General features: G+C 41.0%; 1 protein-coding gene across 11 annotated transcripts in view; it reads right to left on the bottom strand.

Annotated features, from left to right (window-relative positions):
• Positions 1–25,051, bottom strand: part of sh3pxd2a.S (SH3 and PX domains 2A S homeolog) — a 181,405-nt gene that overhangs the window by 77,874 nt on the left and 78,480 nt on the right. For 10 of the 11 annotated variants that reach the window (XM_041570932.1, XM_041570936.1, XM_041570931.1 and 7 more), the window contains exon 6: positions 533–561. In XM_041570932.1, the coding sequence (XP_041426866.1) occupies positions 533–561 (29 nt within the window). Of the gene's footprint in view, positions 1–532; positions 606–25,051 lie in introns of those variants that run through there. The other variant, XM_041570940.1, reaches the window with a different exon arrangement.

Below are 25,051 nucleotides of genomic sequence, written 5' to 3'. Positions count from 1 at the left end.
AGGGTGCTGGGAGTTGTAGCTTGTATAGTGCACCCTTACTATTTATTAATGGAATTTTAGGAATGGGTGGCCTATTAGGAAACACTACCCCCCGGGAAATTTTGCAGCTTCCCGATTGGACAATTTAACTTTAGTAGTTTCATGCATAGTTCAGATTAAAGGGCAAAATATAGGCTAAAGTAGAATGTATACAAATACGCCACTGTACAGAGGTAAAGGCCCCTCTGCTGGTTCACAAGGTATCAAATAGGCAGGCACCATCGATATTATATAGCCCAGCTTACTACACAAGAAATAAATGGCTGACACTTATACAGCTCTTTTTGAACTACCACTCCCAGCATACCCTGACGTCTCAAATGAGATGAAGCTGAACCTGTACCTGCCCCTATTGCATAGCAGTGATAACACCCAGAGAAAAATCCTTGCCATTTGCAGCAGCAGAAATGTGCTAGTAATAAGGGGGTGAAGAAGTACGTGCAGGAGAAGAATAAATCGAGGCAGAAGCAAATATAAGGATATGGCATCTTACCTGATTTTCTCTTGGAGGATCCATAATCCCTGAAAAAGAAGCAGCAGCAAATAGACATGGTTAGTGAGAGAGCATTGGAGGGGCAGCCAGAATAAACCCAAACACCCCACCCCTGGACTGTAGTGTTTGTGCTCCTCTCTGGGAGATAGAGACTGAGGATGGATTGAAAGCACCAGAGTGCAGTCCTCTCCCAGCTGCTGCAGCCGCACTCAGGCCTGGGGACCATGTGATCTGATGACAGAACAAACCATCCCTAATTGTACAGGGGGAGCTGGGCTCGCTTTTACAGCAGGAGATGAACCTGTTACTTACAGAGAGATGCCGAGGATTCCCTCTCCAGTATCGTTTCTGTCTCTGTATAAAAGACACAGATTTGGGGACAAGTAAACAAGAAGACCCCCCACATACACAAATCTTAAAGGGGTTGTTCACCTTCCAAACACTTTTTTCAGTTCAGTTGTTTTTAGATTGTTCCCCAGAAATAAAGACTTTATTCGGTTACTTTCCATTATTTCGTTTTTTACTGTTTTTCCAAAAATCCACGTTTAAAATCGAATGAGTCTGGCAGCTCAGTAATTCAGGTGCAGATTCTGTTACAATTTTGCTACATTTAGTTGATACATTTCTCAGCAGCATCTCTGGAGTATTAGTAACTATTGTATCTAGGGATGGGCGAATTTGACCCGTTTCATTTCGCCAAAAATTCACCGCCGGCGAAATGACGCAGACGCCCATTAAAGTCTATAGGCGTCAAAAAATGTTGTCGCGCGGCGTAATTTTTTTGAAGCGTGTCTATGAGCGGCATTTTTTCGGGGATTCAAGGCGAAAAAATTCACCCATCCCTAATTGTATCAATTCTAACAGCTGCCTTTAATGAAACCCAGAAATTCAGCTCAGCAGGGACAAAGATAAGGAATGTATCAACTAAATGTATCAATTTACAACAGTTTAGAGGGTCGACGACCCCCCTCCCAGAGCTGCTTTAGAAGGTGAAAATTGACACTTTATACTTCAATATTAGAAAAACGGTCACACATAGAAAATAGAAAATAATTGGAAAAAGTCTGGTAGGGATGCACCGAATACACTATTTTGTATTTGCCCGAACCCCTGAATCCTTCGCGAAAGATTCAGACAAATACCAACCAAATCCGAATTTGCATATGCAAATTAGGGGTGGGAAGGGGAAAACATTTTTTACTTGCTTGTTTTGTGACAAAAAGTCACGCGTTTTCCCTCCTGACAATAATTTGCATGTGCAAATTAGGATTCGGTTCGGCCGGGCAGAAGGCCGAATCCGAATCCTGCTGAAAAAAGGCAGAATCCTGGCCAAATTCAGAACCAAATCCTGGATTCGGTGTATCCCTAATATATATATATATATATATATATATATATATATATATATATATATATATATATATATCTCTTCGAATGGGCAGCACTCCGCTTTCAAAACGTTCCTCGTCAAGTCATTTCTTCACTATATATATATATATGTGTGTGCAGGGTCAGACGGGGCGGCCCGGGCCAATCGGGACTACCGTCCATTGCCTCCTCCGACCCCCTGCCTCCCTACTATGACGTGCCGAACAAGCATGCGCGTAGGCGCTACTCGACGCTTAAAAAAAATGGGGGACTGGCCCAGTCCGAAACTTTGTGTGTACTATTTGTTTTTTCTCACTTTTTTTCATTGTCGAAAAATTAAAAATAAAGAATATATTAAAATAAATAATGGGATTACAAAGCAAGTTTATAGATCCCATAAAATAAAACAGGGGCACTTGTGATAAATGCAGGGCTGCAACTGGCATGTAAATGAACTGACATCCAGCAGCCCTTTAAACTGGATTTTCTAGACATGTCCCTGATTTTCACAGTCTGGTAACTTCATCATAGGAAACCCCCTGGGAAAACAAAACATGACTGACTGCAACTTGAAACATCACAGAGGGTACCTTTGATCAACTATGAAATTAGATTCTAAAGAGCCAAGAAAACCCCCTGTAACCGTGTTGTAAACTCAGAGCCCCCTTTACTCTTGTAGGGGCTGTATTTTTTTATGTCATCTGTACATTCAATGTAAACACCCATTTACTTTACCATACCTCCCAACTTTTCAAAAATAGAGGGAGAAACAGTTCTGCCACTCGCTGCCCATTTTATGGCCACACCCCCTAATTACCATATCCATTTTACAAAATTTGTCCGGTTATGGAAAGTTTGAACACATTTCTAAGGGTTTTAGGGTCAGGTTGTATGTGTTATTACAGTTTTGATAATGAAGGTGAATTGCCTTTTAAGATGCAAGTCACAGTCTCCTCAAGATAATTACTTATCTTAATTAGTTACAATTGTTTCTTTGCTTATCTTAAATTCTTACATAAGTATCTAAGTGCACCTGCCACGTATTCTGGGCTCTCTGCCAAAAGCCAGTGAAATTTTAGAAACTTTTTCTGGCAGGAGATGACATTTCTGTAACAGTCTGGGACTGCGGGTTGAGCTTTCAAAATCGGGACTGTCCCCAACAGTTGCTATGCTATACAGCGCTGCTGAACATATTGGCGTCTTAAAAATAATAATTTAATTTAGTAATTAAACACAAAGATGTGCTTTACGCAGCTGTAAACCAAATTCGCTCACAGTGGGTCTTCTGCCTGGCACGGACTTTGTACTCAACTGGAAACAACTGGGAGGCTGGAATATAGCCCCAGAACATTGCAATAATAATAATGGAAAGCATGTGATCAGCCCCTTCCATCTAAGCCTTATTGTATTAAATGCAGAGTTAGGGCCGCTCTGTTCCTGAAAAGAAAAGGCCTTCTCTGAGCCATCCTTTCCCACATCTGCTTCCAATTTTTTCTCTATTCTCTTTTTTTTTTTCTCTTTGGAATCCTTGTTGTCTTGGCGGCTTATTGACTTGACAATGTCCATAGGAATTCTGCAGTTGATTTACCCCAAATATCAGTCATATTAGGGAGGAGAAAAAAAACTGAAATACTTTTAATGGGTCACTATGACTTCATTGTTTATTTGTATTTTTGTAATGGGAATCTAAAGGAGACCTAATGTGCAAAAAGAAGAAACTGCTGGTGCATTATACTCTTTTAAATATAGAAGGAATGTGCTTTAAAATGTGTTTGGGGTTGATTTATTGAACTAATTCCCCAAATGCCCTACTATCCTTCTGTTCTTCTTTCTGTGCAGCGGAGCCAGTGGCACTCAGCACTGCACTGTATAATAGGAACCAATCAGCATCTAGGAGGACCTGATAGGGAACTGAAGCATGTCTGACTGCAGAGCTGTGATTGGCTGTGATTCTTGCTTTTGGCAGGGAACATTACGCACTCCCCTCATTTGAAACAGGGGCCAGGACCAAAGCAGTTCTATAGCAAGATCCAATAAAGGGAATATTTTTAAAGATAGTAATAATTTTTACCCAAAGTAAAACCAGCACCATATATTATTCATTATTGCCTACAATATTGCCTGCGCGGAACCAATTTCTAAGACCCGAACCCGCAGCCTGAACCGCAACCCGCATATTTACCCACTTTGATCCGTTACCCGACCCGGACCAGAAACTGCCTTATCCACAACACGACCCGCAACCCGCCAAACACCATCAAACAGGAAGTGATGTTGCTGCAAACCGGAAGTGACGTCAACAAAAGTGGGTGGGGACAGAAACAAGTTTTGTAAAACTTTAAAAGGAGTAAAATATAGACAATATTACATAAGATAAGAGAGACCCACAACCCGACCTGCAAACCTGCGACCCGCGGGTCCTCCCCTCATTCCGCAGAGTGCCCGCTTTTTTTGCGGGTAAGCCGCGGCACGCGGGTTCCCGACCCGCTGCAGGACTCTAGCCTACAATATAAAGTGGGTTTTCTCCAGTCCTATATGACTCTCTTAAGAGCTGGATGTGTGTTTTTATTTTACCTTTCATTTACAAGTTTTTGTGGCTTAACTTGGCCTTTCCTAAACTACCATTTGGTTTCTAGTTGCCCTTTTCCTCTCTTCCCATAGGCCTCCTTTTCTGTCAGAATCTCATTATAGAAATACAAAAAGGGCCATGGCCCAGCAGTCAGGGATATGATAACATGGGGGGGGGGCATGGTAAGCAGAAGATTGGAACTCCATATCAGGGGCAGCTCCCTAGATCTTCTCATAGATTACTGTACAAAGTAGAGGAATGTTAGGGTTAAGTTGCCCTTTAAGGGCCCAGCTGTGAATACTAATTCTAGCATCTACCCTATAAATCTTTTTTTTAGCTTAGATGCACCTATATGCACAAAATGTAGTACATCATTGTACATAAATATCGGTTTAGGTGTAAACTGTGCGCTTGGTCTAGTAACCCATAGCAACACCAAATGTGTCACTAACAAATGCTATTGGGTGCTATGAGTTGCTAAAACAGGTGCAACCATGCCAATTTTACTACACTACAGCTATGAGCACCTTCTGTGCAAGTTCTGGGCTGATAGGAGAAAAGAAGGAAGACATTAATAGCACTCATATAGAGCCAGCCTCCTCTAATGCACTTACATTACTTCCTACAGAGATTTGATTTTAAGAGCTGAAAGGCATAATAATTATTGATTTGTGGAACATTTGGTAATAGATAATTCAACATCTCCTGACAGTTCTGGGGGGTGGATTTAATAAAATTCAAACAGGGAATTCCTAGCATTTATTTTAAATTTACTATATATATATATATATATATATATATATATATATATATATATATATATATATATATATATATATATATATATATATATATATATATATATATATATATATTATATATATATATATATATATATATATATATATATATAATTTTTTTATTTTTTTTTTAAATATTGTGGTCTTTTATTTGTATAGCACATTTACACAGAGCTTTACAGAGATGAAATCTTTCACTAAAGTAAAGGGAAAGTAAACCCATACTTAAATCATAGGGACCCCCTCCACTCAACTGCACCAATCCCTGCTGCGCAGATGTGTCTGTTTTGTGCAGTTTGGGAGAGGGGAAGCGGGTCTGAACAGTATGGGTTTACTTCTCCTTTAACCATTTTCCTGCCAAAAAGGTAGAATGGAAGTGCTGTTACTTCTATGTTTCTGCATTCCATTTAGATCAGTGGAAGAAAACAATAAAGATAGGCAACATGTGGCTCCAGATCAGCTGCCGACACAGGAAGCTTTATACAGGTATGGCACCTGTTATCCAGAATGCTGGGGACCTGGGGTTTTCCGGATAATGGATCTTTTCTGTAATTTGGATCTTCATACCTTAAGTCTACTAGAAAGTCATGCAAATATTAAATAAACCCAATAGGCTGGTTTTGCTTCCAATAAGGATTAATTATATCTTAGTTTAGATCAAGTACAAGGCACAGTTTTATTATTACAGAGGAAAAGGAAATAATTTTTAAAAAATTGGATTATTTGGATAAAATGGAGTCTATGGGAGTCCTTAATTCTGAGCTGTCTGGATAATGGGTTTCCAGATAACAGTAACAGTACATACACTTCCCTATAACTTATTTGCACCCCCTATACCTCACAGCAGACAACCCATATTTAATTACCGATGTATGGGGATTCTGCATTCAGACTCATGCCTGAACAGGGTAGGAGTAGCTTGCTACAGGGATTCAAGTGGGACCAAACTATAATAAGCCCATTAGCCCTTTCTTATTTCCATTATAATTCAACATAAATCCTCTATATACCATTTTGCACTGTCTCCGTTAACTTAGCCCTGGGTGTCAAATTCTCTGCTGGGCCCTAGAAGACCCAGTCAAAAGGGCCACGTATTCCATTGCCCTAAAGGTGGCTTATTTCTAAGGGGGGGGGGAGAAAGACATTTAGCATTTAGGTCATTCTAGCAATTAGTAAAAAATTACCAAACAAGTGAAAAATGATGTGTTCCATATGCTAATGAAGATGGATTGGAATTTAACGCTTCTTCCCCTTTGAAGCCAGAATTATTTCAGCCTCTATGGGTCCGGGTAGGACACAAGAGATCTATTGATGCGTTGCATTGGGCTCCATGGAAATAATTCTGAAATTATTTTAGCTGTGCCCGTTGCTAATATCTCTTCCACGACGCCGTGTGAATAAAAGTGCCAATTGTTTAACATCTGGGACTTTTCTCGGCAAGTCTTTTTATGGATGTTTTGACCAGATGAGGCACAGAGAACTGTTGTGGACAGTCAGCAGCCTCGGGTCATGAATTCAAAAAGCAGCGTTCAACATGTGCTCCCATTACGTAATGAGGTTCCCTGATATAAGGAAGTGCCATCTTTGTGTCTGAAACCTGTATATTCAGTGTGTGGCCCAGCAGAGGAATACATTCTAGCACAAAGCTAGGTTTTATTAGCTTCTTGTAAACACGCATTTTGTTTTGTAGAACACTGGACTTTTTATTAATTATGATACCAGCTGCAGTTTAGCGGTTAGCTACTACTGATACTAGGAATAGTTCTACAAACCATGGGGATGCCGCCTTAGGGGGCCCAAAGCAGAGTGGAGGGGTAATCTGAAGGCCAGATACGCTGACCCCCCTTGTGTTTCCCCCCCCCACATGAAAGTCTGCCTGCTGTGATTCCTTACCATGTGTAAAATTTAAAAGGTATCAGTACTGAGATTAACTGGCCCCTGCATTGTCTACACCTCAAAACCTGTATTTGTTCACACCCCTAAAGCCCTGTACTGTTCACACCTCAGACCCAGACTAAAACTGCCCACATTGTTCACCCGTTCACACTCATACAAACTGCTGAAGGGGCCCCAGCACTGTGTCACTGTATGTAGCACAGTATGAACTGTCCATCTTGAATCCTGCTTCACTTCAGCCTGCCCTATGCTCCCTGTGTGTGCCATACTCTGCCTGACCTATGCTCTGTGTGTGCCATACTCTGCCTGCCCTATGCTCCATGTGTGCCATTCTCTGGCTGCCCTACGTTCCGTGTGTGCCATACTCTGCCTGCCCTACACCCCGTGTGTGCCATACTCTGGCTGCCCTTTGCTCCATGTGCGCCATACTCTGGCTGCCCTACACTCCGTGTGTGCCATACTCTGGCTGCCCTATGCTCTGTGTGTGCCATACTCTGCCTGTGCTTTGCTCCATGTGTGCCATACTCTGGCTGCCCTACGCTCCGTGTGTGCCATACTATGGCTGCCCTACGCTTCGTGTGTGCTATACTCTGGCTGCCCTATGCTCTCTGTGTGTTTAAGCATGTGCGGGGGGGGGGGTGTTGTGTTATTCATAGGGGAGGAGGCAGCCTATGGATTAAGGGTATATTTATGGTATATTTAAAGATATGACTTACATGAGTGATATTCCTGCAGTGAGCACCCAACCATGATTTTGGTTTGTTACCATGGTTTGTGGACATGGTCTTAAAAGTTCTTGTGATAACATGGTTGTGGCTTAAAAGGGGGAGTGGTTAACACTGGCTTCCATTATCCACCTTGTAGGCTAAAGAAATTCCAGCCCTCGGTACAGCACTGTAGCTCTATAGCTTTAAAGAAATCCCCACTTGCGAGGGGGACACAGGATGGGCAGGTGAGAGGGAGGTAGGGAAGATGAGACCTCAGATGCTAAGTCTGTCTGATTGATACTATGTTTGAATAAATGATTTAACTTTTTATTGATCTGGAGAAAAGCGATTATTACCTGATGCCCAGGAGTGCGCTGCCTCTAATCTACTACCTTGAGGTAGGGAAGATGGGCTGTCAGCCGAGAGGGAGGATTGATGGGCGGCTGAGAGGGAGGGAGGATGGGTGGATGGAAAGCTGAGGGGAAGGGAGAATGGATGAGCGAGAGGGATCCCAAAGGGAGAGAGAGATGGAGGGAGGGTGTGCGTGTGGATGGGTGGGCAGGCAGCCGAGAGGGAGGAAGGGTGGCTGATTCGTGACCATAAGGTTGAAATGTGTGCCGGGCCCTCTAAGGTTCTTTTGCAGGGGGCCAGGAGATACTCCACTGTCTATAGCCCACCTGCTTTGAGGCCACTGGGAGCAACATCTAAAATGTTGGTGAGCAACATGTTGCTTATGGGCCACTGGCTGGAGATCACTGCCCTAGATATTCACTGAAGCCTGGAGGGATTTAGTAGAAACACCTATTTCCTGAACTAGATATTCGTGGAATTATAGTAGGAACACTTATATAACAGTGTCCTATTTTACTGTCAACTACTTGTAAGTGCACGGGGGGTTAACACACAAAAATTAAAAACCACTGGATTCTTTCTTCTTTTATCCTCTCCTTCCTTCATCCTCCCTTGTATTTTGTTTCTCTGTTATTTGCAACAGGCTATGAAACATAACGCTGTGGATAGAAGAGATAATGGGCTGGTTGGGTTGACCTCAAGGCCACTAACAGGCCAGAAACGAAAAAAAAAAGAATTCACACAGAGAATAATAACAATCAAGCAGACTTCCAAAGAAAACTTGATGAAAGCCAAAAAGACACAGAGATATGTGTCCAAAAGGGCCTCTCCCACTTCAACAACTGTGGATCACTCCATGATATGAGCTGTTAGGAGCAGCTTGGGACAGCTAACAGGGCAGCTAATTTCGATGTAATATTATTATATTATGAATTTAGGAATAAATAATATGGAAACTCTACTTTGTGCTTGATTTGGAAGGCGCACCCATGTGGTCGAAACGCATAGGGCTATCTGCTGGCTTATGTAAGTTTTGATCCAATACATTTTGACTTTTTATAGCAATTGAGTGTGCAATCCTTATGCTTATTTAGCCAGATGAGAACGGGGCACTGCGACTTCTGCTTCTGAATCCACTGCATTTGGTAAACAAGGGAATATGAGATGTGATGTTCACTTGAGCGGGATTTAGGAATTAAATAACTGGGTTCAACAGAAAGAAGAAAGGCTAAAGAATAACAGGCTTTTTCTATAAGATTTACTTATTGTGTGCAGCTCAAATTTCCAGTGAGCCTCTTGGGCATTTATCCTCTCGGGTTAATGTGGATCTTCCCCTTAATTAGGTAAAAGCTTTTTCTGTCCTTGAATTAGTATCCATAATAAAGGAGAGGTCTGGATAAGTGACAGGGCAGCCATTACCTAAAGTCATTTAGCAGGCAGCGCTCTTAACCCCCTCAGGACTGCCATCCAAAAAATGATTTTCACATTTATATATTACAGAAATATATATATGCAATTAATAAATGTCAAAAACAATGAGAAAGCACGCACTCCTTCTACCACCCGCTAGATAAAAACAAACATGTCCTGTGCTATATGGAATAAAATCAAGTTGTAATCCAAGCAGGTAGTAGAAGGAGTGTGTGCATACTCTTCGTTTTTGACATTTTGTAATGCCATATATATTTCTGTTATATATAAGTGTGAAAATATAAAGTATAAAACATATAATTGAAAAATAAAAAAGGTTTATTGATCCAACTTTCGGTCCCACACAGGAACCTTTCTCAAGCAGAACAGTGCCGTCTACATGGACACTATGGACATACTATTTGAATTCTTTGCATGAGCACCCAGGTCCAGTTTTGGTTTTCAAGGTATGAAGCCTACACGTGAGCATATAAATAAAGCAAAGAATATACGTCAACTGGGGAAAAAGTTCACGCGTTTGCCCCTTGCGTTACTACCCTTACTCTCCAAATTCTCTTGCTGCATTGTGTTTAGAACTAGAGAGCAGTAGGGCTTAGTACTGTTTCATGATAGACTGCCAATAAGTCAACATGGAGTTTTGAACAAGGCAGAATCTGCAACACATTTAATGCACTATTGAAAGAATGAATACATCCATTAGACAAATGCTGAAAAAAAACGAAGGCATGTTGGCACTTTAAAATGTAGTTCACTAGTACTTTCTTTACTATATCTATTCAGCTAAGTACAGGTATAGGCTCGATTATCCTGAATGCTTGGGACCTAGGGTATACAGATAAGGAATTATTCTGTAATGTGGAACCATATTTTACTAAAAATTATTTAAACATGAAATGAAACCAATAGGATTGTCTTGCCACAAAAAAAGGATTCATGCAGCTTTGTTATCAACAAGGACAAGGTAATGTTTTATTATTACAGAGAAAAAGCAAATCATAAATTTTATATATAAATATATATATATATATATATATATATATATATATATATATATATATATATATATATATATATATATATATATATATATATATAAAATGTATGATTTGCTTTTTCTCTTTATACATACTGTATATATAGAAAAGGAAAGGTCTCAAGGAAGACCAAAACGTTGGAATAATAAATAAGCTTTATCTCTTTTTCACCATATATATTTTATTTATGTCCGATGCTGCCCTAGGTATTGGACCTAAATAAGCCCCCTACGCTGTGCGTGTGATGTCAGCGCGGCGTGTGCGTGATGTCACACGCACAGACGTTGCGGAAGTGACGTCACTTCCACAAACCAGCACGGCCCCTACCCTTCATCCCCAGCTCTTTCATCGGATTTCCAATGGCAATCCGTGGAAGAGGCTGGGCGATTTTTTTTTTCCTAAATTTAAAAAAATAAATGTAAAATATAAATACGGCCCTGCATACTTTAAAGTCTTGTGAGTGCCTTGCTTAACATGATATTCTCTCTCTTATAATATTTATAATTATTTGCTGATAATGAAGTTTATGGGAGATGGCCTTCCCATAATTCAAAGCTTTCTGGATAACACATTTCAGGCCAAGGGATCCTATATGTGTAATTAGACCAGCCCAGGTACTTTTTATAGCCCAGCAAAAGAGATAAATTTGGGTCTGACCACTAGATGTCCCCCCAACATAATGAGCTGTCCAACTCTAAACTCTCTAAACTCTTTACTTTGATCCCACTGATTGGTTCCTGCAAGCTCCATTCCTGCACATTATCCTACTTTGTCCATATAATACAATTACTGTTTATTTGTAAAGGCCAGATAAGCTCTAAGACCCCATACCTGTATAATAGAAAGAAGTGCAGGCACAAAGGAGCATGACGTGATGGGGGCATTAAGAGTTTATACTCTACAGAAGAAGAGATTAATAAAGGGCAATGATAAACTGAGCATTGCCACGGTACTGTAACAGTGCAGCAGGGCATTATTGTGCAGTCAATCTTAATAGTAACACAGGAGGTTATTACATGAAGCACATAGTACAGTATGAATGTAATCAGACTATGTGCCCTGCAACATGTTTAGACAACTGGTTTTGACGCGGATGTCCTAACTGAACGTTGTTTCTATATTCTCCCAGCTTTATCTGAGTTTCACGGGGCATTCTCATGCAGCTCCCCAGGGCTGTTGGGCCGTGACCTTTTAGAATTCTGATAGATCCACAGTTGATGTGCCTTTAAGGCCTTGGGTCTCAGATGCAGAACATGACATTAAGTGCTTATGAAGCACACTTTGCTCCAAGAGGACAGATGAAAGCACCAAAGAGAAACTTGTTTGCATGCTGGAGGTTGCAGACTCGTTGGTCAATGCCAATGTTAATTGGTATTTGGGAAATCCCAGACATGATGGGCTTGTCATAATCCAGCACATAAAACCCAACAAACAGTAGCCCTAGTGCAATGTGCACCTAATGCCAGCATGCCCTCTGCCAGCCACAGTCATTGGGATTTATTCCCTCACTACTGACTAACCAGCCACTATTAAGGTCTCCCACTGGGCACATGCCAGAAGTCCCTGAGTCATTACATGTCACTGAGCTCCATTATTCAGAATGAGAAGACTCCCTAACCATGAGACACATGTACCAACATCTTGATAGCAGGGATCTTTTTTCCATTCCTTCCCAACTTCCTCAATGTGCTTGTTATTTACCAGGAATGTCTATACACTGAGAATGCTGCCAGCAGGGGGCGGAATAATAATAATAATAATCATAACAACAAGGGGACTTATTTTAGTAAAACAGTCCTCCTTTTCACCCAGACAGCCCGGTTTTTGGAACGGCTGCCCGGGTTAAAAGTGCCTGTCCGGATTTCCAAGTTAGGAAATTTGGAAAGGACATTGAAGTGAATGACATGGCAATCAGCCAATTGATGATTGCCATGTCATTAGTCCCGCCTACTATGCCATCTGTCCCACCCCCATCACCGCTCTTCCCCCGATGTCACCCACCCTGCCCCCAGCCCGTTTCCCCATGGAAAAAAGGTGGCAACCCAATATGGAAAGTAGAAATGCTCAGCTTCCACCAACCGATGAGCAATCCCAAACAGATATAAATACAGTCATATGAAGAAGTTTAGGAACCCCTTTTAATTCTTTGGAGTTTTGTTTATCATTGGCTGAGCTTTCAAAGTAGCAACTTTCTCCCTATACAACAAGAAACAACTCAGTAGAATTTCAAATATCTGCACGGAGGGAAAAGTATTTTGTGTACACTGAAAAAAAACCCTTTTCTTGAATTAGGAAAAAGCAGGGGTTTGTCCATACAGTACAGTTTCGTTTTGTTTTTTTCCAAAACCGGACATGATGATTTAAATAGTGACATAAGCCAGGGCCAAAGGGGCTCATTAATAAATCTGTAAAGATAAGAGGGAAAATGGGTAGGGAAACGGAAATTGCATAATAGAAACTAATTTCCTGCAGACATGGAGCTCATTTTCATTGAAAGGAACAGGAGGCAGGATAAAATCAGCCTTTGCCCTGTGCTTTGATTCTGATTGATGACTTATTCACCTGCACAAAGTGCCCCAAGCTAGGATATACGGTAGCACCAGCTTGTGCGTTTGGAGACACGAAGACAGAGCAGCTGGTGTGGGGAGGGTTTATTTTGCAGTTATTTTCTCCTTAAACAGATAACAGGGCTAAAAAATTAAGCTTATGGGTGCCCATAACATTCCCCCCTCTTATAACACGCAGCTTAAAAAGAAAAGGGCTGCCATATTGTTTGCCTTGGTTGGGGCAAACCTAAAAATGATTTAGCCTAGTCATATTTTGTGGGGCTGAAATGGTATGGATTTCCATCCACTCCTAAAAAATGACATCTTTCTATAGAATAATGTTACACTAAAGATGACGTCTTAATTGATAAAACAAGGATGCCTAAGCTGCAGCTTTCCGGTTGTTGGTGAATAAGAACTCCCCACAGCTGAAAAACACAAGGTTCATTTGAACCGTCGGACTAAGTTGCAGGGTATTGCTCAGGGCTATCGGGTAACTAAAGCCAATATCAATAAGAAGGAACATGTCACACACCAGGTAGAGCTTTATTGTGCTAATCCCCGCTGTGCATGTGCAACAAGCATACAGAGCTTGTAATCAGTGTGACATTGCAAATTAGAACTACTCCAACCATAAGTCTTCTGGTGTTGATTTCTAACATGACCTCTATGCTTTCAAAGGCAAAAGATCTGAGGCACTGGGGCCAGTGAGGTTAAATGGAGAGATGTGTATCAGACCTGATGTCTGAAGCAAATGTACTGAGCCGTGCGTGGAAACAAAGAAGGCATTGGCTATTACATTATTGCCTTTGATATACTAAGTCCCAGCACCAGGAATCCATCATGTAGATGGGTAATATTTCTTTTGGGCTTTGGAAAGCTGTTGTTAGGAATATAATCCAGGGACACGAGTGCTGACTCACAATACCTTGTATTTTATGATATATCGCCTAAGGCAGTAATCCCCATTCAGTGGTTTGTGAGCAACATTTTGCTCACAAGGGGCAATTCGGGCCCCTAAGCCGCCATGAGGCGGGTCCTGTGATGCTGCCCACACCCACCACTCTCATGCACTAGAAGAGCTAAATTTCCGGTTTAAAACCCAGAAATTTGGCTTTTAAAGTTACCAAGAGCAGCCCTGGTAACTTGCTGGGTTTTCATCTTGCCTCATGGCTGGTGCTCCCCAGTTGCTCACCAGCCCCTTGGAAGTTGCTCCCAGTGGCCTCAAAACAGGTCCTTATTTTTTAATTCCTGGCTTGGATGAAAGTTCTGGTTGCATTAAGACCAGGTGTACTGCCAAAATAGCCTCCTGTAGGCTGCCAGTCCATAAAGGGACTACCAGTAGTCAATACCAGCCCATAACTGGCACCCCCAGGAATATTTTGCATACATGTGTTGCTCTCCAACTTTTTTTACATTTGAATGTGGCTCATGGGTAAAAATGCTGGGGACCCCTGACCGATTAACCTTCCATTGTTTTATACTTTGTTTTTATCTGTGCAAATTGTCAAAACAACAATATTCAGCGCTACCCGCCATCTTTTTATTCCAACAGGGTCTTCATTTAGGACAGGGAAGTAAGAGCATTTGTCTAGTGCCCCCAATCTCAGCATGGCCTTTTGAGCATAAATTGTTTTCAGACTTTTTGAGGCCCTAACTTTCTAGTCCAACTTTTTTTTTCGGGTCGCTGTTCACCCCTATGAAACTTGAAGATTCACATCTGTCCCAGCAGTCTTAAATAAATAAGTAGAGTTCTAGAATCACCAGTCTGTGAACCACCAGCTTTGACTTAGGATTTTAAGAGCTGATCTACAGGGATACATGCATAAGACACTTACTGGCCCACTCTTAATTTCTTCTGTAGACAATATGCCTCATCTTTATACTCTACTATCATTCCAAGCATTTCACTAATGTTGAGGGAAGCAGTGGTGAGAGGGACCGTAGGTTGCCTGTCATGACTTTTATTCACACAGATATTTAGCATTAGGATATTTTCTTACTGGTTCGCTCAACATTGATAAGACTGGTTAAAGTCTACAGAAGAAAATTCAGACAGTGTGGGCACCTTGAATTATTGAGTCAGTCACCACTACAAATGGGAGATGCAGTGTTTTTTAGGATATTGATTATCCCCATATGGAATTTACAGGTACAATAAAGGCATAACTGGCACACACCAAACATCTGAAAATACACATTGTCAGAGATTTATGGCACTTGGGCATAGGCCAACCTGTCCCACCAGGATTAGATATTTAACTTGCTTGATGTGCAAAGCTGGAGTGGAAATTAATGATCCACCACCTAATCTGGTTTCATTGTGTTCTCTGTTTCCACACACACATTGCCGCTCTTGGCAAGAGGAACCATTCTTAGCACCCAGGGATAGAACTGTGTATCCCACAACCCGCTGGAAGGAGACAGTCGTATCTATAGTTACCATTACTGTCCACTTAAGTTTTTTCTACACAAATTTTGGCCCAATCGATTTACTACCCATGATGCCACACTCTACTTTTCTCCTCCCACAAGATCAATATCGAAAAAATTCTTCGGAAATGGCATTTTAGTAGAAATTTTGTTTTCTCTGGCGTGTTTTCATACATGTGGTTTCCTCTGCGTATTTTTAATATGAATTGTGAATGGACCCAAGACGCTGGGACAGAACAATTCAAAACCGCCGCCCAGAAATGACGTATAGCGTCAATGCGTAAAATTTACATACAATTGTTGCTACTAATCTGCCAGTGTGTTTTACTTTTGTAGATTTCAATACTTGGTAATGGAATTGCTATTTCAGTGTATTTGCTCAGAAAAGGGTCTTGGAATGACATGCGATTAAAAGTAGCCTTGTATGTTTTGACGCTGGCGATTTACATTATTCTCATTTGGAAGACAAAACAAACAATCAGTCGCCAAATCTCTCTTTTAAAAATCACGGGTGACTTATCTCCCTGTGTGCCACTGCCCTTAGGACAATTCCACAAGTGTTTTGTCACTCCAATGTTTTGCAACTGGACAATATGATTGTGATCACCCCACCATTAACATAAATGGCAGTTGACCTGGGGGTGAACAGGCAGGTAAGGTGCATTTTTGGGAAATATTAATAGAGGTTTAAGGCATGATATACACAACACACTGGAATGATGGACCAAACCACTGAGATATTACTGGATAGCATGATTATTTTAGTTTATGGATGAAACACTTACATATTCCAAGCAGTACAACACACTGGGATGGGTTGGTTGGGACCCAAAAAAAGAAAGTTATTCACACTGTGGCTGACAATGAATGGTTTAAGCACTCTGCACAATGTGTTTTTGGCTTCTATTGTATTCATATTTTTCTACAAACAGAAACAAATCAAACTTAAAGTGGGCCATTCAAACCAGCCAGAAGCTGGTTTCAGATGGCCTGACCAACTTATATTCAGCCAAAATTCGTTAAGATATCTTTTAGGCACATTTGATACTACTTCCTACAATTCTCCATAGGGTTCTGGCCAATGATTGGATCATCCCAATATGGGGCCATATGGATGGCCAAATCAGTTCCAAGACTCAAAGACCTATCAGTTCAACGACTCGCCAAAAAGTGGATCCTTTTGTGCATGGCCAGCTTTAGTGGGCTTTGCTGTGAGAGTTTACGGACGTCTCAGAACTCTTGAGCTGTAGCCCCTTTTGTGTCATGCCCATAATCTAATAATGATGTCATATATATGAAGATACAGCAGTTCTGTTCTGCCAATATCAAACACAAATTGCCAACTATCCTCTAATCTCATCCTTACTGAGAAGTAGATAAGCCCTATAACCATTTGTTATCTTGTCCCAAAGTTTGGGGACCCTGTCCTTTTTTGTGGACAGCCAACGTATCTTCACTATGTGATGACTACAGCTCTGATGGATAAGATATGAGTTGTCTTATGTAAAAAGAACCCATGCAAAATACTCAGAGGACGAAGACAAGAAGATGAGCCATTTTTGCGGAAACTTTATAAACCATGAATATCTATCCTACCGTTTAAACTGCAACTACCCGGAATCCTCTGCCAGCTGTAAACTGATGACATGGCTGGAAATTGCAGCCATACAAGAATAAAAGGACAATGATGGCTTCATCTGTCTGACACAGACCAGACCAAGTTGCCGAGTACATGAGCAGAATGAAAGTGTAGTCAAGTGATTGCCTTCTGCTAGACAAGAGGTAAGAGTAAGTAGAATGGGAAAGACTTACATTTGCTTGGCAAGATTAGGCTGGTTTATGAGAAGCAGTTCGCAAGCACAATCTGGGTCTGTGTTCTGTAAGAAAGACTCTGCATTTCCCAAACATGAACATATGATTAGTTCAGCCTGCCCTCACACATTTCCAGTTGCAGAGGCGCAATGACTGCATACATTAACCGCTCCCTGCAAGGGTATAGTCTGGACAAATACACATTCTGGCCCCTCGTACAGTGAAAAATTCATCCAAATTGACAATTATTGTTTACTTGTTCCTTTAATATCTAACGGGGCTTGTATCCTATGGAATGTCAATCTCTGGGCTTTACGTTTTAGAATAACTGCATTCAGGCAAATGTGCTTGGCTGGGAATATGGATGGGAGTAATGTCAGAGTTCAGCTTACACAAAATTTTACAGTTTACATGCCCAAAACCAAAAGCCAACAGTTTTTCTCTGGGTGTGATGGTCCCATAGTCTCCATTGTAAGACACTATTTTGTCAACAAATTTCCACAACTTTTTTAAATTCATGTATTCTGATACAGTTGCAAAACCTTTTGTCATAGTTTATAATGAACAGTTGCTCAAGAAATGCCTTCCCTTGTGTTTTATTTACTGAACCTGTTAGCCACAGATAAGGTTGCCTCCTGGCCTGTATTTTACTGGTTGGCCTGTAAAAATTAAGATTGATGCCAATATTAGCAAGGCTGGTATTTTTTTGTAGAAAATGGGCAACCCTCGCCAAATGAAAACCAATGCTATCCACAAAACCAACCAATACTGTCCACATGCTGTTTGGTCATGTTCTTAACCTACAGAAGGGGTCCCCAACTCTTTTCAACCATAAGCAACATTTAAATATAAAAAAGTTGGGAAGCAACACAATCATGACAAAATTCCTAGGGGGTGCCAGACAAGGACTGTAATTTATTATTATGCCTTTAAGTCAGAAATGCAAAAATGAGCACCTGGGAGAAACAGCCAAGGGGTTGGTGAGCAACATGTTGCCCAATGGTTGGGGATCACTGACCAAAAACATTTACCAAAGCTCCTTCAGGACACAAGATAACCCAAGTTATAAACTTTATAATGTCTCTTTTTACTTGGCAGCATTTTTTTTTACCCGATCCCTAGAGAAGGATTAAATAGTATTCATCAAGACTGCTTGGTGACCTTTTCCATTTGCCATTTCATTGACACAAATTCCTTGCCTAAAATACTCCTGGAAGAAGTACCTAGGGAAGATAAGGTGCTAGTTTGATATACATATGCTGACAATATTATCAGGCTGTGTGTGTGTGAGCAATCCTCAGACAATTCTGTTTTCAGTTCAGCAGTGAGTGATAAACCCCACGGGAGCAGCCATGAGCGAGGTGAAAGATATGAATGGAGAATAACAGTGCAAAGCTGACTCACTCAACACTCAACAGTCTGCCACCCATGGACCAGCCCTCATACAGAGCCCTTGGTTAAATCTAATTACATTTCACATATACGAAGGGGCTTATTTGTAAAAGGTTGAAATAGACCGGTTAGAATTTCACCAATGATCTAGTTAGTTTTAGACTTTAAATCAAAATGTATGTTCTCCACTCCAAAGTTGACCAAGCCAATGGTTTCCTATGGGAGACAGATGAATGATATATGAGGGTAAACCCATCCATGGTGCTTTCTCAGTCCAGACAATGCCAAGAGCTGGAAATGCGCAGTCAGGGGCGTAACTATAGAGGAAGCAGACCCTGCGGTTGCAGGGGGGCCCAGGAGTGTAGGGGGCCCAGTGAGACCCTAATTAATTAGCAATTTTAATATATCTTGGTAAAATAGGCCAATTTATAAATATTTTGGGGCCCTAAATTGAATTTGCTATGGGGCCCAGTAACAACTAGTTACGCCACTGTGCGCAGTCTAGTGTTACCTGTGCAACAAGTGAATATTGGATCTACTTGTCATCACCTGGGGCAAAGTGCATGTAATATGTGGTATTTATTCAATGCAGGGCACATCACATATACACTCATACCCTTAAGGTGGCCATAGACATAACAATTACGATCTTTCTTGGAAAAGATCTTACCAAGAAAGATCATTCGTTTCAGTACACACGTGTAGAGCTGAATTGTCAGATATACAGGTAGAAACAATAGAATTCTACCTGTATGTGACAATTCAGCACTAACAATGGGCAATATTTGGGTGCATTCAAAGGCACCCGATCAAATTTTTCTGTCCAGCCCAACGACGAGCCAACCGATATCTAAGTCTTCTGCAGATATCGGTCAGGTCTTTTCCCACCATACACGCATCGAATATCGTAATTAGTTTTGTATGATATTATCTGTGCGTCTATGGCCACAAATAATGGTGATCCAATGATGGCAAGGACAGAAGTGAGGAGGAGAATAGTCCAAAGTATGAAAATCACACTGGGTGGTATCAGGGACGTAAATGAATTTCAACACATTACAAGAGCCTGTTCCCTACAGCTGCTGAGAAGAGCTTGAAATACACCGCTTGAGCCCCCAGGGAGGAGTCGTTTCCTTGACATTCTACTTTGTAAAGCATCAATTAACTTGTCTTGCTTATTAGGCATTGGCAATGCATTTGTCTACTGCAGCTATAAACAGACTTTACCCCTTTCCCTGAGTCATGGACCAGTCACGATGAGCACAATCCGAACCCCCTAAACCTTTGCTGCAGTACTGAGCTTGACGTCACTTTGATGCAAGTTCAATACAAAGAGAAAATGACAAGACACTGAACAGAGACTGAGATCAAAGGTCAGGAAAAAGCTATGGAGTAATTAAGGACCCTTTAACCTGGCAAATTTGTAAAAGTTCAAGGCTACACGCACTGCAGGAAAACTAACGCTAAATAATTATCACAAGTACCTGCAACCATTCCCACACCTAACAAACCAGAGAAGAACCCCATATTTAATCCCACAGGCAGGACCGATCCCCAGAACATTGCACCCATGGTATTTCTGCAGCATGTGCTTTGTGTTGGATTAAGTGCTGAGGACTCAATGCAGTCATTTAATTAAAGCAAGGAAAGGTTAAAACTAGTTAAGCTTTATTTGAAAGGTCTACATAACTACACCAATAAACCCTCAAAGTAAAGAGTCCTCTGTCAAAAGAAACACCACATTTCTTTCCTTCTATTGTGTACACATGGGCTTCTGTATCAGACTTCCTGTTTTCAGCTTAAACCTCCAGGGCTAGGGCTTGAGCATGCTCAGTTTGCTCCTCTCTCCCTCTTCCCCTTCCCTCCTCCCCTCCCTGCTGTAATCTGAGCCCAGAGACACGAGTAAGCAGGGAGAGACTCAGGCAGGAATTGATGTTACCGCTATCTAATATGGCAGCTCCTATCTTAAACAAACAGAGAGAGATTCTAGAGCTGTTTACTCAGGTATGGTAAAGCATTGTACAGAATAAATATAGTGTTATAGCTTGCACTATTGTGGCTAATCTATTGCGAATAAACTGCTTCGGTAGCTTTCCTTCTTCCTTAATGCCTGCCATAGGGTGTTGGTAAGTAAAGTGCTTAACTACATCTTGTGCCCGAGTCAGGGGGCATCCAAGGGAATGGCCACGTATGAACCCCAGCCTGCTGTTCACGAATACAGAGCTGCCAGGTGTTTTTAATGAGAGAGACACAGGCCTACATGCTCTATTCTGGAGCTGCGTCTAAGATTTAGCAAATTCTGTAGGAATTTTCAAAAACTCCCAAGTCCCTAAGTGATCTTCAAGGGCTCCTAAATTAGAAAATACATTAGTAGGTCAAATGTAAATGGGGATGTGCCCTAACCATCATTTGTTTTTGTGTTTTGGGAAAAAGCGCCCAGAGACTACTAGTGTGTGGTTCAAATGTGAACTCTTGTTAAAATATCTCTTTAAAGGGGTAGTTCATAGTTTTTTTTTTTAATTTTAAAATATTTTCTTTATTGAGTTTTAACATTTAGTAAGAATAAAAGGAGAAGAAAAAAAGAGAAGAAAGACATTGATGAGCAATCCCCCGGTACTGAGCTGTACAATTTATAGGTTCTTAAAGGTGTGGTTCACCTTTAAGTAAACTCTTAGTATGTAATAGAATGGCCAATTTTAAGCAACTTTTCCATTTGTTTTCATTATTTATTTTTGATAGTTTTATAATTATTTGCCTTTGTCTTCTGACAGTTTCCAGCTTTCAGATGGGCGTCGCTGACCCCAATCTAAAAAGCAAAATGCTCTGTAAGGCTACACACTAATTATTACTGCTACTTTTTATTGCTCATCTTTCTAGTAAGGTCCTCTCCTATTCATATTCTAGTCACTTATTCAAATCAATGCATGGTTGCTAGGGTCATTTGGACCCTAGCTACCAGATTGTTTATAATGCAAATTGAAGAGCTGCTGAATAAAAAGCCAAATAACTCAGATAATAAAAAATAAAAACCAATTTTTCAACAAAAATTGTCTCAGAATAACACTTTCTTCATCATACTAAAAGTTAACTTAACAACCTCTTTAAGACCTTTTCATCCTGCCATGTCTGTTGGGTAGTTCATATTTAAAGGGTAAATATACCCTCTTTGGGCACAACCTCATGTCAAAAACCAGATAGATACCAAAGATCCAACCCGAAGAGCTGCTGAACAATAAGCTAAATAATTCAAAACCAAGAAAAAAAATCAATCTTCTGAAAGGTAATTTAAAGGAGAACATCGGAGGACAAAGGGAATAACAGCTGGTAGACAGCATACAATGTACATGGGTTCAAAAGTACAGCTGGCGGGTGTGCAACCATGCAAACCTATAATGCAGAAAAAATGGAGTGCGGTTGTTTACTTTCCTTGCGTAAATGCCCGAAAGGCAACAATATTAAAAGTATCATATTTTATACTTTTCAAGAGATCACAAAGCAAATCTTTCTTGAGCCCCGGAGTTCTCCGCTTCCAGATTTAAATAGCACATCTGGAAAATGCAAGGTCTGAAAGCTCCTGTTCATCTCCCGCACGGAGCACAACAAGCACGTCTGACCTCTTGTACACTCACACACAAACACCATCAGACTGACCCAGCGAGTATCACACACTCATTAGCATCTGCCATTTCTAACTCAATAGAAGGCCTTGTTTGTGCTTACTGCTATAGGATTTGTTCTAAATAAAAAAAATAAAAAAACTTTGCTAAACTCAAACTAATTTAAACGACGAGAAAACTCAAATACTATATAAAAATTCGATTTGCCAGGAAAATTGCAAACATCACCAAATTGACCTTTCCCATTGACTTAGGGTAGGGTGCACAAACGTTTTCGGCGCGATCCTACACGCTGCGAAAAAACGCATGGAACGAAAATAAGGTAAGTGAATGCTTTGTCGGATGGTGTCACAGCGTTGATCCGACGCGACACGACCGTTGGATGCAGACACAGATTTGGATTGCGCCGAAAACGTTCGTGTAGTTCTACCCTTATACAATAATTAGGCAGGTTTTTGGTGGCGAATAGCTGAATTCGAGTTCTTAAAGGGCCAGAGCATGATAAATCTTGAAATTCGAATTAAGTTTGGATAATTCACAATTCTAATTTGAGAGTTTTGACTAAAAAAAAAAAAGTGAAAATTCAAAATCTAATTTTCACTCGGAGCCTTCATAAATTTATCCTTAAATCTAAAATTATAGCTCCAAGCAAAAAAATTGATACGGCCATAACATACTGTAATTTCACATATTTAGGTCTTTATTTTAAACTGTATCAGCTAATTAGGGATCCCACCCAGTCAGTATTCACTGAATCACCTGCTTGGTATGGAAATGATTTTACATGTTTACTGTCAATCTCCCTGAACTGTTCCACCATCGACCCAGCCTTTTAATCCCTCCATCCCCACTCCCACCACGCACAGCTCCACTACCGACCCCAATCCACTCATGGTGGGTCCACTGTACCCATGGTCCTCCCACTATGGAAAATAGGACCTGTCCCAGAAAGTGTCACCTGAAAATTGGCAACCCTACAGGTAAAGGTGGCCATACACGGGCCAATAAAAGCAGCTTATTGGCCCATGTATGGGGCCCCCCGACGGGCTTCCACGATTGATATCTCGATCGGATAGGACTAAAAATCCCGTTGGATCGCGGCCGCATCTGTTCGTTGATGCGGTTCCGCGATCCGACCGCCCGTTACCATTCATTAGGATCCGATCGGATCAGCCCAATATTGCCCACCTCAAGGTAGGGATATCAGGGAGAGATCCGCTCATTTGGCGACATCGCCAAACGAGCGGATCTCTCCGTGTATAGCCACCTTAAGCTTCTCTTACTTCTTCCACTCTAATAGATCTGCCTGGACACACAAAGGGAACAGGTTTGGACACACCAAGATGACTAAAGCTGGCCATAGACGCGAACAATCGGACTTCCCAATCTCACGACCTGCCCTAACCATTCAGATGAAATAAAGTAGTAAAATAACAGATCAGACGATGTTCTGCCCCTGACAGCAATCGTACGAAAGTTAAGTCTGCCAAAAGCTGGCGACCCACTGAAAATCGTACGTTAGGCAGAGAAATTATCGGCAGCCGACAGAAATCTTTTATCCTGGTCGATCAACCAAACGACTGATCTCCGTGGGACGAAAGATGTTGGGACTCTCCACACACGGTCCGAAAATCATACGAATCCTCGATTCGTACGATGGGATCTTTGCGCCTATGGCCAGCTTTAGGCACCAACCAGAGCCATAAAACTAGAAGCCAAACATCAAAATTCCCAACTTAATGACCTTGCTGCCATCATGTGAGCCTTGAAAGACTAATGGTTATCAGAAGGCTTTCTTCTTGATCTTTGTTAGACTTCAACGTCAACTTTAAGTGATGGCTGTTTTTCAAAGTGAAAAGAACCGAACCAAGGCAATGATGTATTCTGAAGTTAGAAAAGCAGACAGTTTTCTATCAAGTGATTCATCTTTTTATCTCTATGTCTGCTGTTAGATGCCCCCTTTATCTCTAGGTACTTGAAAAATATCCAGATTCTAAAGGCCTGGCTGTGTTAGCTGTGTGTCACCTGACTGCTCTGGAACATTCAAGGGTTTCATGGCAGTTAGAAATGAAAAGGCATGGGAAAGGGAACGGAAAGAGCTACTCAAGTGAAACTGGAGGACAGCAGCTGAATGAGGTAGTTCACTTTTATTTAGTATCTTATAGAATGGTTAATTCTAAGCAACTTTTCAATTGGTGTTCATTATTTATTTTCTTTTATAGTTTTTTTTTATTATCGATTCTTTCTAGCTTTCAAATGGGGGCCAATGACCCCATCTAAAAAAACAAAGGCTCTGTAAGGCTACACATGTATTGTTATTGCTACCTTTTATCACTCATCTTTCTACTCAAGCCCTCTTCGATTCATATTCCAGTCTCTTATTCAAATCAATGCATGGTTGCTAGGGCAATGTGGATCCTAGCAACCAGACTGCTGAAACTGCAAACTGAAAAACTGCTGGATAAAAAGCTCAATAGCTCAAAAACCACAAATTAAAAAAAGAAAAAAATTTGCAATTGCAAATTGTCTCAGAATATCACTCTCTAGATCATACTAAAAGTTA

This window comes from Xenopus laevis, chromosome 7S, assembly GCF_017654675.1.
Source record: "Xenopus laevis strain J_2021 chromosome 7S, Xenopus_laevis_v10.1, whole genome shotgun sequence".
Classification (NCBI taxonomy): domain Eukaryota; kingdom Metazoa; phylum Chordata; class Amphibia; order Anura; family Pipidae; genus Xenopus; species Xenopus laevis.
Note: the sequence above shows the minus strand (reverse complement) of the source record. Positions and strands in the feature narration are given on the sequence as shown.